The sequence below is a fragment of the Symphalangus syndactylus genome, chromosome 20 (assembly GCF_028878055.3).
Source record: "Symphalangus syndactylus isolate Jambi chromosome 20, NHGRI_mSymSyn1-v2.1_pri, whole genome shotgun sequence".
NCBI lineage: Eukaryota > Metazoa > Chordata > Mammalia > Primates > Hylobatidae > Symphalangus > Symphalangus syndactylus.
The window spans coordinates 39,363,444-39,380,413 of NC_072442.2; the positions used below are offsets into that span (position 1 = coordinate 39,363,444).

The window sequence follows — 16,970 nt, forward strand, 5'->3', positions numbered from 1 at the left end:
TCTGGAACCCCTGACCTCAGGTGATTGGCCTACCTTGGCCTCCCAAAATGCAAGGATTACAGGCACCCGGCCTGTGATGCTATTTTAAATAAAATTTAAAAATTTTAATTTTCCAATTGTTTGCTACTAATAGATAAGAACATGCTTTTGTATAGTAACCTTCTATTTTACAGGCTTGCTAAATTCAGTTATTAGTTCTTATGGCTTTTTTAAAATACTTATTGCCGGGTGCCGTGGCTCACTCCTGTAATTCCAGCACTTTGGGAGGCCGAGGCAGGCGGGTGGATCTCCTGATGTTGGGAGTTTGAAACCAGCCTGGCCAACATGGCAAAACCCCATCTCTACTAAAAATACAAAAATTAGCCGGGCACGTTGGCGGGTGCCTGTAATCCCAGCTACTTGGAAGGCTGAGGCAAGAGAATCACTTGACCCTAGGAGGTGGAGGTTGCAGTGAGCCAAGATGGCACCACTGCACTATAGCCTGGGCGACAAGAGTGAGACTCTGTCTCAAAAAAAAAAAAAAAAGAAAGAAAGAAAGAAAGAAAGAAACAGGCTGGGCTCGGTGGCTCACTCCTGTAATCCCAGCACTTTGGGAGGCTGAAGCGGGCGGATCACCTGAGGTCGGGAGTTTGAGACCAGCCTGACCAACATGGAGAAACCCCATCTCTACTAAAAATACAAAATTAGCTGGGCGTGGTGGCACATGCCTGTAATCCCAGCTACTCCGGAGGCTGAGGCAGTAGAATCGTTTGAACCCAGGAGGCAGAGGTTGTGGTGAGCCAAGATAGCGCCATTGCACTCCAGCCTGGGCAACAAGAGCAAAACTCTGTCTCAGAAAAAAGGAAACAAAATACTTATTAAATATTTACTTAAATGTATTTGAATAAAGTTTACTTAAGAGAAAAGCAGGCTCACTCCTGTAGTCCCAGCACTTTGGGAGGCCGAGGCAGGTGGATCACTTGAGCCCAGGAGTTGGAGACCGGCCTAGGTAACGTGGTGGAACCCCGTTTCTCAAAAAATACAAAAATTAGCGGGACATAGTGGCATGTGCCTATAGTCCCAGCTACTAAGGAGGCTGAGGTGAGAGATTGCCTGAGCCCAGGAGGCAGAGGTTGCAGTGATCCAAGATCATACCACTGCACTCCAGCCTGGGCAACAGAGCGAGACCCCGTTTCAAAAAATAAAAGAGGGCCGGGTGTGGTGGCTCACGCCTGTAATCCCAGCACTTTGGGAGGCCGAGACGGGTGGATCACTTGAGGTCAGGAGTCCAAGACCAGCCTGGCCAACATGGCGAAACCCTGTCTCTACTAAAAATACAAAAAAAAAATTAGCTGGGCGTAGCGGTGCGTGCCTGTAATCCCAGGTACTTGGGAGGCTAGGCAGGAGAATCGTTTGAACCCAGGAGGCAGAGGTTGCAGTGAGCTGAGATTGCACCACCGTACTCCAGCTTGGGTGACAGAGCCAGACTCCACCTCAAAATAAATAAGACTCCACCTCAAAATAAATTAATTAATTAATTAAAGAAAAGCAAGCAGAGCATAGTGGCTCATGCCTGTAATCCCAGCACTTTGGGAGGCTGAGGTAGGAGGATTGCTTGAGCCCAGGAGTTTGAGACCAGCCTGGGCAACACAATAAGACACTGTCTCACAAAAAAATAAAAGGAAGAAAAAAGGAAAGAAAAGCAATGCTTTGGAAAATAGTCTGGCAGTTCCTCAAAAGGTTAAACTTAGTTACCATATGACCCAGCAATTCTACTCCTGGGTATACACTCCCAAGAGAAATGAAAGCATACATCAATGCAAAATATTGCCCATGAATGGCTTTTTATTTTGTTTTGTTTTGAGACAGAGTCTTGCTCTGTCTTCCAGGCCGGAGTACAGTGCTGTGCTCTTGGCTCACTGCAACCTTCACCCCCCTGGTTCAAGCGATTCTCGTGCCTCAGCCTCCCAAGTAGCTGGGATTACAGGCACATACCACCACACCGGTTAATTTTTTGTATTTTTAGTAGAGAGGAGGTTTCACCATGTTGGCCAGGCTGGTCTCTAACTCCTGACCTCAAGTGATCTGCCCGCCTCGGCTTCCCAAAGTGCTGGGATTACAGGTGTGAGCCACCACACCTGGCCAAAATCTTGTACGTGAATGTTCATAGTAGATGTTATTCATACCAGTCAAAACATGGGGGAGGCTGGGCATGGTGCCTCATGCCTATAATCCCAGGACTTTGAGAGGCCAAGGTGGCCAGATCATTTGAGGCCAAGAGTTGGAGACCAGCCGCCTGGCCAACATCGCAAAACCCTAAAAATACAAAAATTACTAAAAATAAAAATAAAAAATTAGCTGGGTGTGGTGGCACACATCTGTAATCCCAACTATTCAGGAGGCTGAGAACCCAGGACTTGGAGGCTGCAGTAAGCCAAGATTGCACTACTGCACTCCAGCCTGGGCAACAGAGTGAGACTCTGTCTCAAAAATAGCAAGGCAGAGAATCAAAACATATCCATTACCTGATGATGACGAATAGATAAAGTATGGTATATCCACACAGTGGAATATTGTTTGGCTATAAAAAAGAAGTAATGGCTGCACATGGTGGCTAATGCCTGTAATCCAAGCACTTTGGGAGGCTGAGGCGGGCAGATCATGAGGTCAGGAGATCGAGACCATCCTGGCTAACACAGTGAAACCCCATCTCTACTAAAAATACAAAAAATTAGCTGGGCGTGGTGGCACGTGCCTGTAATCCCAGCTACTTGGGAGGCTGAAGCAGGAGAATCACTTGAACAGGGGGGCGGAGGTTGCAGCGAGCCAAGATCGCACCACTGCACTCCAGCCTGGGTGACAGAGTGAGACTCCATCTCGCCTCGGCCTCCCAAAGTGGCGAGATTACAGGCTGGAGCCATCGTGCCCAGCCTCTTTTTTTTTCTTTCCACAAAGTCTCGCTCTGTCGCCCAGGCTGGAGTGCAATGGCGCGATCTCAGCTCACTGCAACCTCTGTCTTCTAGGTTCAAGCGATTCTCCTGCCTCAGCCTCTCAAGTAGCTGGGATTACAGGCGAGCGCCACCATGCCCGGCTAATTTTTTGTATTTTTAGTAGAGACAGGGTTTCACCATATTGGTCATGCTGGTCTCGAACTTTTTTTTTTTTTTGGACGGAGTCTGACTCCGTTGCCCAGGCTGGAGTGCTATGGTGCGGTCTTGGCTCACTGCAGCCACTGCCTCCCGGGTTCAAGTGATTCTCCTGCCTCAGCCTCCCGAGTAGCTGGGATTACAGGTGCGCACCACCACACCTGGCTAATTTTTTGTATTTTTAGTAGAGACGGGGGTTTCACCATGTTGGCCAGGCTGGTCTCGAACTCCTGACCTCGTGATTCACCCACCTCAGCTTCCCAAAGCACTGGGATTATAGGCGTCAGCCACTGCGCCTGGCCCTGGTCCTTCTTTCATGTTTTAATTTGAGGCAGCTTTGCATGTACTAAGTTTTCAAAAGTACATACGTTTTTATCTATACTCTGACACACACCCAGTTACCAAATTGTGTTCACAGCTCTGTCAGACTCACTCATGGATTTAGAATCTCCTCAGGCACTTGGTCTTAATTGAAGACAAATGAGGTCCCAGATGGGCTCTTTTTTTTGTCCTAAAGGTCAGCTGGAATGTGGGAGGAACAATTTCAGCACAAGAGCAAGTTGAAAGTTGCTTTATCTTTTCTGGTGATACTGTGGCTGACAGTATTTACTGTTAAATGGAATGGAAGTGAGAAAACACCACAGAAGGGGGCACCCGGATTCGAACCAGGGAACCTCTTGATCTGCAGTCAAATGCTCTACCCCTAAGCCATACCCCCTTTGCCTGTAATAAGCTCCTTCCGTGTCCACTTACGGTGACTCAATACAATCAAGTTCCACCCACACGAGTTCTGGCAAATTTTGTGTTCTAGAGCCCCACCTTCTTAATTATCCATCATCTGCTTTGGCTTTTCCCTTGGCCACCAATAAACTGAAAGGGAACACTTGAAAAATGACATCCTGGCTGGGCGCGGTGGCTCACGCTTGTAATCCCAGCACTTTGGGAGGCCGAGGTGGGCGGATCACGAGGTCAGGAGATCGAGACCATAGTGAAACCCCATCTCTACTGAAAATACAAAAAAAAAAAAAAAAAAAAAAAAAAAAAAAAATTAGCCGGGCGTGGTGGCAGGCGCCTGTAGTCCCAGCTACTCGGAGAGGCTGAGGCAGGAGAATGGCGTGAACCCGGGAGGCGGAGCTTGCAGTGAGCCGAGATTGCGCCACTGCACTCCAGCCTGGGCGACAGAGCAAGACTCCGTCTCAAAAAAAAAAAAAAAAAAAAAGCCGGGCGCGGTGGCTCACGCTTGTAATCCCAGCACTTTGGGAGGCCGAGGCGGGCGGATCACGAGGTCAGGAGATCGAGACCATAGTGAAACCGTGTCTCTACTAAAAATACAAAAAATTAGCTGGGCGTGGTGGCAGACGCCTGTAGTCCCAGCTACTCGGAGAGGCTGAGGCAGGAGAATGGCGTGAACCCGGGAGGCAGAGCTTGCAGTGAGCCGAGATTGCGCCACTGCACTCCAGCCTGGGCGACAGAGCGAGACTCCGTCTCAAAAAAAAAAAAGAAAAGAAAAGAAAAATGACATCCTGGGCCAGGCTGGTGGCTCACGCCTGTAATCCCAGCACTTTAGGAGGCCAAGGTGAGGTCAGGAGTTCGAGACTAACCTGACCAACACAGTGAAACCCCGCCTCCATTAAAAATACAAAAAAAATTAGCTGGGCGTGGTGGCAGTCACTTGTAATCCCAGCTACTAGGGATGCTGAGGCAGGAGAATTGCTTGAACCCCGGGAGGCAGAGGTTGCAGTGAGCTGAGATCACACTACTGCACTCCAGCCTGGGCTAACAGAGTGAGTCTCTCTCTCCTTCTCTCCCTCTCTCTCTATCTCTCTCTCTCTATATGTATACACACACATATATATACATAAACATATATATATATGCATAAACATATGTACATATGTGTGTATATATATACACACACACACACAAACATATATATACGTTTAGTAAAGACAGGGTTTCGTCGTGTTGCCCAGGCTGGTCTCAAGTGATCCACCTGCCTGAGCTCAAGCAATCCTCCCATCTCGGCCTCCCAAAGTGCTGGGATTACAGGCGTAAGCCACGGAGCTTGGCCTTTGCTCTGCTCTTTTTTTTTTTTTTTTTTGAGACAGAGTCTTGCTCTGTCGCCCAGGCTGGAGTGCAGTGGCGCGATCTCGGCTCACTGCAAGCTCCGCCTCCCGGGTTCAAGCCATTCTCTAGCCTCAGCCTCCCGAGTAGCTGGGACTGCAGGCGTCCGCCACCACACCCAGCTAATTTTTTTGTATTTTTAGTAGAGACAGGGTTTCACCGTATTAGCCAGGATGGTCTCAATCTCCTGACCTCGTGATCCACCACCTCGGCCTCCCAAAATGCTGAGATTACAGGCGTGAGCCACAGTGCCTGTTCTTTGCTCTGTTCTTGATGGAAACAATAGCCAGCTCTGACCTAGGGCCCTGCTGATAGCTGGGGAAGTGCTTTATTGAGGTTGAGTAGTGGGGCTCCTTTTTATCCCACTGGTAGGGGAGAACTGAAGCCCTTCCTTTCAAACCTGGCACTCGTTGGTATGGAGTGCAAGGGCGTAGGCCTGAGAAGACCTTTGTTTTTGTTTTTGTTTTTTTTTTGAGACGGAGTCTCGCTCTGTCGCCCAGGCTAGAGTGCAGTGTTGCCATCTCCGCTCGCTGCAAGCTCCGCCTCCCGGACTCATGCCATTCTCCTGCCTCAGCCTCCCGAGTAGCTGGGACTACAGGCGCCCGCCACCACGCCTGGAGAATTTTTTGTATTTTTAGTAGAGACGGGGTTTCACCGTGTTAGTCAGGATGGTCTCGATCTCCTGACCTCGTGATCCACCCGCCTCGGCCTTCCAAAGTGCTGGGATTACAGGCGTGAGCCACCGCGCCCGGCCAGAGAAGCCCTTTCTCCTCTCACCTCCTCTCCAGGGGGAAGAGAAGCTGAGGGTAGAACTTGCTCCTTCCTCTAATCTCAGGGAAGAAACAGCACATGTGGAGACACAAATTAATTTTTTTAACGTAAAATAACACTAAGAGTTCATCTAAACATTTGTCTTAGAAATTCAGGTCAAGGGCTATGAAGGGAAAAGATGCTGTTAGAACAAAGGGAAGTGGGTGACCTCTCCGAAGACAGACGTTCTCCGACGGAGGGCTGGAGTGTTCCGGCGGTAGCCAAACCTTCCATTGTACCCATCGATCGGTTTCAGATCAGCATTGTAGTGGTCATGCCCAGTCACCTGCTGGAGAGAATGCCCTTGGGGGCAAGGAGAGAGAGGCCTGAGCCTGCATTCAGCCCACCTCTTGGCTTCCCCATTCCCCTGGGTGTGGTATGGGATGCCAACCAGGCGTAGTCACTTGCATTCCCCATGCCCACAGCTGAACACGCAATCCTCAAGTGTCCCGAGCCTCTGGGCTGAAAAGCCAAGGGCTGGTGAGGCTGAGGGACAGAAGGCTTCCTAGAAATAAAACCCCGCACCAGGAATAATTGCAGGAAAACTGTGAATGGTTTGTGCTGGGACAGGAAGGGCCAGAAATTCTGGGCTTGGCAAAGCTTGACTTTCTCCCACAAGAAATGAGAAAAATCTCACCATTGCCTCTGACCCATGTGGAAAAAATGGATGAGATCAAGATCAATTGGGCCAAATGGCACAAAGTATCATGTGACTAGAGGAGTGGCCCAGGATAGTGGAGCTAGGCTGGGAGGAGGGTTTACCCTGTTAGAAAAATATCTCTCAACTCTTTCCCATTGTTGTTAACCTGGGCCTGAAAAATGAGCAGGATGCAGCAGTGAGGGGAACAGGGGCCTCAGAGTTGGGAAGAGCGGAATCTTTTTGTTTGTTTGTTTTTGAGACGGAGTCTCGCACTGTCGCCCAGGCTGGAGTGCAATGGCACAATCTTGGATCACTGCAACCTCTGCCTCCCAGGTTCAAGAGATTCTCCTGCCTCAGCCTCCTGAGTAGCTGAGATTATAGGTGCCTGCCACCACGCCCGGCTAGTTTTTTGTATTTTTAGTAGAGACGGGGTTTCGCTATGTTGGCCAGGCTGGTCTTGAACTCCTGACCTCGTGATCCGCCTGCCTCGGCCTCCAAAAGTGCTGGGATTACAGGCATGAGCCACTGCACCGGCCAGGAAGAGCAGAATATTAATCCCAGCTCAGCCCTCTTGCCAAATTACTTTAACTCAAGAAACTTGTTTTCCTACCTGTGCCATGGGGTTAGCGTGAGGGTGAAAAGTGCCTAACAAATGGCTCATGTCTGTAATGCCAGCACTTTGGGAGGCTGAGGCCAGAGGATAACTTGAGCCTAGAAGTTCAAGATCAGCCTGCGCCGCATAGGGAGACTCCATCTCTACAAAAAATAAAAAATTAACTGAGTGTGGCGGTGCACACCTGTGGGCCCAACTGCTCAGGAGGCTGAGGTGGAAGGATTGCGCAAGCCCAGGAAGTCAAGACTGCAGTGAGTGGTAATTGTGCTACTGCATTTCTTTTTTTTGAGATGGAGTCTCACCGTGTTGCCCAGGCTGGAGTGCAGTGTCACTGTCTTGGCACACTGCAACCTCCGCCTCCCAGGTTCAAACAGTTCTCCTGCCTCAGCCTCCCAAGTAGCTGGGATTCCACGTGCGAGCCACCACGCCCGGCTAATTGTTTTTTTGTATTTTTAGTAGAGACAGGGTTTAAACAGGTTGGCCAGGCTGGTTTGGAACTCCTGACCTCAAGTGATCCACCCGCCTCAGCTCCCAAAGTGCTGGGATTACAGGCGTGAGCCACTGCACCTGTCCGTGCTACTGCATTTCATGCATTCCAGTTTGGGTGATAGAGTGAGACCATGTCTCAAAAAAAAAAAAAAAAAAAGGCCGGGCGCGGTGGCTCACGCTTGTAATCCCAGCACTTTGGGAGGCCGAGGCGGGCGGATCACAAGGTCAGGAGATCGAGACCACGGTGAAACCCCGTCTCTACTAAAAAATACAAAAAATTAGCCGGGCGTGGTGGCGGGCGCCTGTAGTCCCAGCTACTCGGAGAGGCTGAGGCAGGAGAATGGCGTGAACCTGGGACGCGGAGCTTGCAGTGAGCCGAGATTGCACCACTGCACTCCAGCCTGGGCGAAAGAGCAAGACTCCGTCTCAAAAAAAAAAAAAAAAAAAAAAAAAAAATGAGGCCTGACATACAGTACTGGTGCTTTTATAGATATATATATATATATATATATATATTTTTTTTTTTTTTTTTTTTTTTTTGAGACAGAGTCTCGCTCTGTCGCCCAGGCTGGAGTGCAGTGGCGCAATCTCGGCTCACTGCAAGCTCCGCCTCTCAGGTTCATGCCATTCTCCTGCCTCAGCCTCTCCGAGTAGCTGGGACTACAGGCGCCCGCCACCACGCCCGGCTAATTTTTTGTATTTTTAGTAGAGACGGGGTTTCACCGTGGTCTGGATCTCCTGGCCTCATGATCCGCCCGCCTCGGCCTCCCAAAGTGCTGGGATTACAAGCATGAGCCACCGCGCCCGGCCAGTACTGGTGCTTATTAACTAATATTAGGGAGCACTGTGGCACCATCTGTTCATGTATGTGAAGAAAAGCTGGAAGGATGCAGTCCCTTAACCTCTTCCCCTCAACCAGGCCTCGCTATGGCCCGGGAACCATGATGAGGCTAGAAATGGAGGCAGCACTTGCCTGTCCCTGCCCAATTTCTCCTGTTGAGGTATCTTTGTCCTTGCCCGAAGATGTGGATATAGTCTACTATCCAGCCATCCCTTCCTGTACCGCCACGATCCTGAAAGTGGGGAAGAGAATACAGAAGACTGTCAGCCACACTGCCGAGGGAGGCACAGTGCAAACTGCCCTGGGGTTTGCTGTGGGGAGAGGGAAGAGGTCAGAGCCTTAGGTAACTGGGGCAGACAGACTAAATATATTTAAGAACTGGACCGGGCGCAGTGGCTCAGGCCTCTAATCCCAGCACTTTGGAAGGCCAAGGTGGGTGGATCACCTGAGACCAGGAGTTCGAGACCAGCCTTGCCAACATGGCAAAACCCCATCTCTACTAAAAATACAAAAAATTATCTGGGCATGGTGGCAGGTGCCTGTAATCCCAGCTGCTCAGGAGCCTGAGGCAGTACAATTGCTTGAACCCCGGAGGCAGAAGTTGCAGTGAGCCGAGATCCTGCGATTGCACTCCAGCCTGGGCAACAAGAGCCAAACTCCATCTCAAAAAAAAAAAAAAAAAAAAAAGAAAAAAGAAAAAGGAGAACCTATTGCCTCTCAGGGAGGGGCAGTTGAGCTTGGCAGCTGCAGGCTCAGTTTCTGTTGCTAGACAGGCTGGGTTCTAACTCCAGCTCAACCATTAACAGGCTTTGTGACCTTGGGCCAATTACACAGCTTCCCTGGGCCTCAGTTTTACTATCAGTAAAAGGAGTATTGCTTTGAGGTTTGTTTTTTGAGACACAGTCTTACTCTGCTGCCCAGACGGGAGTGCAGTGTTGCCATCTCGGCTCACTGCAACCTCCACTTCCTGGGTTCAAACAATTATCCTGCCTCAGCCTCCTGAGTAGCTGGGATTACAGGCATGCGCCACCATGCCCGGCTAATTTTTGTATTTTTAGTAGAGACAGGGTTCACATATTGGCCAGGCTGGTCTCAAACTCTTGAACTCAAGTGATCCACCCCCCTCGGCCTCCCAAAGTGCTGGGATTACAGGATTGAGCCTGGCTTGCTTTGAGACTTAAGTGATTTTATTCAGATAAAGGGCCTGGCATAGTGAAGTTTAATAAATGTTATCTTTATTTAAATGAAAATAATACCTACCACAAATGGTGGTTTTGACAATTAAAGAATACTTTTAAAAATTAAACAGGTTGGCTGGGAGTGGTGTAATCCCAGCACTTTGGGAGGCCGAGGCTGGAGGATCTCCTGAGGTCAAGAGTTGGAGACCAGCCTGGCCAACATGGCGAAACCCCGTGTCTACTAAAAATACAAAAATTAGCCAGGTGTAGTGGCACATGCCTGTAATCCCAGCTACTCAGGAGGCTGAGGCAGGAGAATTACTTGAACCCGGAGACAGAGGTTGAAGTGAGCTGAGATCCCGCCACTGCACTCCAGCCTGGGCAACAGGGCGGGACTCCACCTCTAAAAAAAAAAAAATTAAAAGATTAGCTGCTGGGCATGGTGGCACACGCCTACAGTCCCAGCTACTCAGGAGGCTGAGACTGGAGGATTGCTTGAGCCCAGCAGTTCGAGGCTGCAGTGAGCTGTGCCACTGCACTTCCAGCCTGTGTGACAGAGTTGCACTCTGTCTCAAAAAAGAAAATTAGAAAGCCTTTTTCAAGGCCAGGTGTGGTGGCTCACACCTGTAATCCCAGCACTTTGGGAGGCTGAGGCAGGTGGATCACTTGAGATCAGGAGTTTGAGACCAGCCTGGCCAACATAGTGAAACCCCGTCTCTACTAAAAATACAAAAAATTAGCTGGGTGTGGTGGTGGGCACTTGTAATCCCAGCTATTCAGGAGGCTGAGGCAGGAGAATCGCTTGAACCTGTGAGGCAGAGGTTGCTGTGAGCCGAGATGACGCCACTGCACTCCAGCCTGGACGACAGAGTGAGACTCTGTCTCAAAAAAAAAAAAAAGAAAGAAAGAAAGCATTTTCAAAATATGTATACCCTCTCATTTTCAAGCTTTTAAATACTCAGGTTCTTCCTTTTCCCCTCCCCAGACTCTGGTTCCTTCTGTCGTAAAATTATGAGTCGATGCCAGCGTGGTGGCTCATGCCTGTAGTCCCAGCACTTTGGGAGGCCGAGATGGGCAGAAAACTTGAGCTCAGGAGTTCAAGACCAGCCTGGGCAACATGGTGAAACCTTGTCTCTGTAGTCCCAGCTACTAGAGAGGCTGAGGTGGGAGGATCGCTTCAACACGGAAAGCGGAGGTTGCAGTAAGCCAAAATTATGCCACTGCACTCCAGCCAGGGTGACAGAACAAGACCCTGTCTCAAAAAAAAAAGAAAGAAAAAAGAAAAGAAAAGTTGGGCCAGGCGCGGTGGCTCACGCCTGTATCCCAGCACTTTGGGAGGCCGAGGCAGGCAGATCACAAGGTCAGGAGTTTGAGAACATACTGGCTAACACAGTGAAACCCCGTCTCTACTAAAAATACAAAAATTTAGCCGGGCATGGTGGCGGGCCCATGTAGTCCCAGCTACTTGGGAGGCTGAGGCAGGAGAATGGCATGAATCCGGGAGGTGGAGCTTGCCGTGAGCAAGCCACTGCACTCCAGCCTGGGCGACAGAGTGAGACTCCGTCTCAAAAAAAAAAAAAAAAATTACATGAGTCAACACATGTGTGACTCATGTGTGTCCATATACATGCACTGCACAGACCTATGCAAACATGCAAACATACATTTGGGACTATACACACACACACACAAACCCCGAAGATTTGCTCACAGAATAACCCCATGAGTCTTCCTGTCTCTTCCCCACACCGCTTATATGTAGAAACACAAATACTGGAAGCAAAATGTTGGGGGAAAAATTGAATCATCAGCAAACAGTCTCAGAATCTTTGATCTGGGGGGTTGGTGGAGAACTCTGCTGGGAAGGGGCCTACACCTAGGAGGGAAAAGGCCAGGGGGAAGAACTGAGGTCCACAGAGGTTTGAGAGGTGTCCCTCCCATCAGACCAAAGAACCCAGAGAGCAAGCCCCACGCCCTGCCACTATGATGTCACAGGAGTCTCGCCCTGCAGGTCAAGTCAATTCCCTTTGTCTTGCTCACTGAGGTCACACGGATTTTCGTGTATTTAGAGAATTTGCGGTGTGAGGTCACCCTAGAGGGCGGGTCTGTGACGTCACAAAGGACAAAGAGACCGACTGGTTTGGGAGAAGCTGGCTTTGAGCCCTATCCCCTTGCCTTGCAGAAACCCGGAATGAGTCTATTCTCAAATTCAGGGCTGGAAGGCCATTCTGTGAGCTCAGGGATCTTGCACTCAACACCTGTCCTCCCTCTCCTCCAGTCCTCGGGCTGCGTTAAGAAAACTGGGAGGCGGTGGCGGGAGGATAGCCTGAGCCCAGGAGTTCAAGACCAGTCTGGGTAACAAGGCGAGACCCCCTCTCTACAAAAAAAAAAAAAAAAAAATTAGCCCGGCGTGGTGGCGCGAGCCTGTAGTCCCGGCTAATCGCAAGGCTGAGGTGGGAAGATCGCTTGACCCTGGGAGGTGGAAGCTACAGTGAGCTGTGATGGCACCACTGCACTCCAGCCTGGGCGAGAGTCAGACCCTGTAATTACAGGCTCACACCTGTAATCCCAGTCTGGGTAACATGGCGAAGAAGTTTTGTATCTTTACCAAAAATACAAAAATTAGTCTGGCGTGGTGGCGCGCCTGTAATCCCAGCTACTCGGTAGGCTGAGGCAGGAGAATCGCTTGAACCCGGGAGGCGGAGGTTGCAGTGAGCCAAGATGGTGCCACTCACTACACTCCAGCCTGGGTGACAGAGCGAGACTCTGTCTCAAAATAATAATAATGATTAAAAATTTAAAAAAGAAAAGAAAGTAAACCGAGGAGGTGAAAGTGGCGGAGCCTTGTTTGTGGTGAGGACGCTGGAGTGAAGATTTATTTTTTTTTTATTTTTTTATTTTTTTTTTTGAGACGGAGTCTCGCTCTGTCGCCCACGCTGGAGTGCAGTGGCACGATCTCGGCTCACTGCAAGCTCCACCTTCCGGGTTCATGCCATTCTCCTGCCTCAGCCTCTCCGAGTAGCTGGGACTACAGGCGCCCGCCACCACGCCCGGCTAATTTTTTGTATTTTTAGTAGAGACGGGGTTTCACCGTGGTCTCACCGTGGTCTCGATCTCCTGACCTCGTGATCCGCCCGCCTCGGCCTCCCAAAGTGCTGGGATTACAAGCGTGAGCCACCGCGCCCGGCGGAGTGAAGATTTAGGGAGATGTGTGGGGTCTTCCGGGAAGCTCCTATACCTGATCAGTTTTCCGCAAAAGGGGCGGAACCACGTGGCTCTGGAAGTAGCTGCGGGCGTGGTAGTCGCGCTGCGCGTTGTAGGGCGGAATCGCCGACCACAGCTTGGGCCTAGAGCGCCCATAAGCGCGGGCAGTGGTGCTCACAGCCACCCCGTCCAAGATAAAGCCTTTCTCCAGTCGCAGGCGACACTCTCTCAGATACGCCATCCCAACCACTGTAGCCTCGGAGGGCCTTTCTGGTGGCGGATGAGGACCCTAGATGGGGACACCCCTGCGCATTGTTACGTGATGTCAACGACCCCTGCGACACAAATCCTATTGTCTCCACTCACCCCGGGTTGACCGGTGGGCCCTTAAGGCAGTGGGGGGAGTTGCTTGCTTGGCCCCAGAGGAGGTTGACCAGAGACTGACTGTGCAGGAGGAGTTGGAAAGTGAAGGGGAGGAGACTGGATAACCGATTGTGGGCAGTTTGTGTGCAGTTAGGCCCCGCTCCCCCAGTTTTCCTTTAAGGTGAGTATTCTCTTTTCCTACGGTATTACATGCTATTTCCTCAGCTCAGTTTTGTTGAAAAGCTTGTACCCGGAATTGATCAGAAAGTTCAGATCGCACCTACTTCCAATTCACATTTTACAGAGCTAGAAGTTGAAGCTTAGAAAGGTTCCCTAGGCCGGGCTCGTTGGCTTACGCCAGTAATCCCAGCATTTTGGGAGAACGAGGCGGGGGGGGCATCAATTGAGCCCAGGAATTCAAGACCAGCCTAAGCAATACAGCGAAAGTCCATCTCTACTAAATAAATGAATACTTAGCCGAGTGTGGTGGCACGCACCTGTGGACTCAGCTGCACTGCAGGCTGGGCCATGGAAGTGGAGGCTGCAGTGAGCCATGATTGTGCCACACTCCAGCCTGGATGAGGGAAGGAGGCCCTGTCTCAAAAGACAAAAAAAAAAAAAAAAAAAAAAATGCCGGGCTTGGTAGCTTACGCCTGTAATCCCAGCACTTTGGGAGGCCGAGGCAGGCGGATCAGGAGGTCAGGAGGTCGAGACCATCCTGGCTAACACGGTGAAACCCCGTCTCTACTAAAAATACAAAAAATTAGCCGGGCGTGGTGGCGGACGCCTGTAGTTCCAGCTACTCGGAAGGCTGAGGCAGGAGAATGGCGTGAACCCGGGAGGCGGAGCTTGCAGTGAACCGAGATCGCACCACTGCATTCCAGCCTGGGCGACAGAGCGAGACTATGTCTCAAAAAGAAAAAAAAAAAAAAAGAGGTTCCCCAAATCCAGTTAGCTGACTTCCGGTCAGTCCACTTAACAATTCTCCTGCCCCACCCGAATTAACATTATTTATTGGCCGGGCGCGGTGGCTCACGCCTGTAATCCCAGCACTTTGGAAGGCCAAGGCGGGCGGATCACGAGGTCAGGAGATCGAGACCATCCTGGCTAACACAGTGAAACCCTGTCTGTACTAAAAATACAAAAAAATTAGCCGGGCGCGGTGGCGGGCGCCTATAGTCCCAGCTATTCGGGAGGCTGAGGCAGGAGAATGGCGTGAACCCGGGAGGCGGAGCTTGCAGTGAGCAGACATCAAGCCACTGCACTCCAGCCTGGGCGACAGAGCCAGACTCCATCTCCAAAAAAAAACAAAAAAAACATTATTTATTTACTTATTCTTTTTATTTATTCATTTATTTATTTTAGAGACAAAGTCTCGCTCTGTCGCCCAGGTTGGAGTGCAGTGGCTCTATCCCGGCTCACTGCAACCTGTGCCTCCCAGCTTCAAGCAATTCTCTGCCTCAGCCTCCCGAGTAGCTGGGATTACAGGCACCTGCCACCACACCTGGCTAATTTTTTGTATTTTTAGTAGAGCCGGGGTTTCACCATCTTGGCCAGGCTGGTCTTGAACTCCTGATCTCATGATCCACCCCTCTCAGCTTCCCAAAGTGCTGGGATTACAGGCGTGAGCCACCGCGCCCGGCCTTTCACTTATTCTTTCTTTCCTTCTATCTATCTATCTATCTATCTATCTATCTATCTATCTATCTATCTAGAGAGGGAGTCTGGCTCTGTTGCCCAGGCCGGAGTGCAGTGGCACGATCTTGGCTCACTGCAACCTCCGCCTCCCAGGTTCAAGTGATTCTTCCGCCTCAGCCTCCAGAGTAGCTGAGATTACAGATGCCTGCCACTAAGCCCGGCTAATTTTGGTATTTTTAGTAGAAACGGGGTTTTGCCATGTTGGCCAAGCTGGTCTCGAACTCCTGACCTCAAATTATCAGCCCACCTCGGCCTCCCAAAGTGCTGGGATTACAGGCATAAGCCACTGTGCCTGGCCTATTATATATATATTTTTAATTTATATATATAAAAATATATAATATTTTATATTTATATTATTTTATATTTATATTTAAAATATATATATATTTTTAAGATGTCACCCAGGCTGGAGTGCAGTGGTGCGGCCTCGGCTCACTGCGACCTCTGCCTCCCGGGTTCAATCAATTCTCCTGTGTCAGCCTCCTGAATAGCTGAGATTACATGCCCGTGTCACCACCCCAGACTAATTTTTTTTTTTTTTTGAGATGGAGTCTTGCTCTGTCACCCAGGCTGGAGTGCAGTGGCAGGATCTCAGCTCACTGCAGCCTCCTGGGTTCAAGCAATTCTCCTGCCTCAGCTTCCTAAGTAGCTGGAATTACAGGCTCACGCCACCACACCTGGCTAATTTTTGTATTTTCAGTAGAGCCGGGGTTTCACAATGTTGGCCAGGCTGGTCTCGAACTCCTGACCTCAGGTGATCCACCTGCCTCGGCCTACCAAAGTGCTGGGATTACTGGTGTGAGCCATCCTGCCTGCCACCCGGCTAATTTTCTTTTTTTTTTTTTTTTTTAGACGGGGATTCACTCTTGTTGCCCAGGCTGGAGTGCGATGGCACGATCTTGGCTCACTGCAACCTCTGCCTCCCAGGTTCAAGCGATTCTCCTGCCTCAGCCTCCCGAGTAGCTGGGATTACAGGTACGTGCCACCACGCCTGGCTAATTTTGTATTTTTAGTAGAGACGGGGTTTCTCCATGTTGGTCAGGCTGGTCTCGAACTCCTGACCTCAGGTGGTCTGCCCGCCTTGGCCTCCCAAAGTGCTGGGATTACAGGCATGAGCAACCGTGCCTGGCCATTGATTTTTGTATTTTTTTTTTTTTTTAAAATTTTTTTGAGATGGAGTCTTGCTCTATTGCCCAGGCCGGAGTGCAGTGGTGTGATCTTGGCTCACTGCAACCTCTGCCTCCTGGGTTTACAGGTGCATGCCACCACACTTGGCCAATTTTTATATTTTTTCTAGAGACAGGGTTTCACCAGGCTGGTCTTGAACTCCTGACCTCAGGTGATTCACCTGCCTCAGTCTCCGAAAGTGCTGGGATTACAGGCATGAGTAATTTTTGTATTTTTAGTAGAGACGGGGTTTCACAATGTTGGCCAGGCTGGTCTCAAAATTCTAACCTCTGGTGATCCTCCGCCTTGGCCTCCCAAAGTGCTGGGATTACAGGTGTGAGCCACCATGCTCAGCCCCACCCCAGTTATTTTCATCCGCTATTATTTATGCTTTTTTTTTTCCCCGGAGACATGGTTTCACTCCAATTTCCCAGGCTGGCATGCAGTGTTGCGATCCGGAATCACTGCAACCCCTGCCTCCTGGACTCAAGCAGTTCTTCTGCCTTAGCCTCCAATTAGCTGGGATTACAGGCACACGCCACCAGGCTCGGCTAATTTTTGTATTTTTTGTAGAGACAGGGTTTTGCTGTGTTGGCCAGACTGGTTTTGAACTCCTGAGCTCAAGTGATCAGCCCACCTTGGCCTCCCAAGCTGGGAGTTACAGCTATGAGCCACCAGCACTGGCCTTATCTTTCCTTTAAAATAACAAAACCGT

General features: G+C 50.1%; 1 protein-coding gene and 1 non-coding gene across 3 annotated transcripts; both read right to left on the minus strand.

Annotated features, from left to right (window-relative positions):
• Nucleotides 1-3,770: 3,770 nt before the first annotated feature.
• Nucleotides 3,771-3,843, minus strand: TRNAC-GCA (transfer RNA cysteine (anticodon GCA)). Its single transcript has one exon. It is a non-coding gene; the product is annotated as a tRNA-Cys (tRNA).
• A 2,270-nt stretch (nt 3,844-6,113) lies between these two features.
• On the minus strand, nt 6,114-13,315 carry SPMAP1 (sperm microtubule associated protein 1). Of its 2 annotated transcripts, XM_055258092.2 has the most exons (3): nt 13,059-13,315; nt 8,775-8,874; nt 6,114-6,362 (listed from the first exon to the last, which is right to left on the minus strand). In XM_055258092.2, exons 1-3 carry the CDS (start codon nt 13,263-13,265, stop codon nt 6,205-6,207), a joined length of 465 nt encoding a protein of 154 aa, XP_055114067.1. In that variant the 5' UTR covers nt 13,266-13,315; the 3' UTR covers nt 6,114-6,204. The 2 variants fall into 2 exon arrangements, 1 of the variants encoding a protein (XP_055114067.1); XR_008653219.2 differs by lacking the exons at nt 6,114-6,362; nt 13,059-13,315 and adding an exon at nt 11,532-11,768 and having other exon boundaries at nt 8,774-8,874.
• Nucleotides 13,316-16,970: the final 3,655 nt, after the last annotated feature.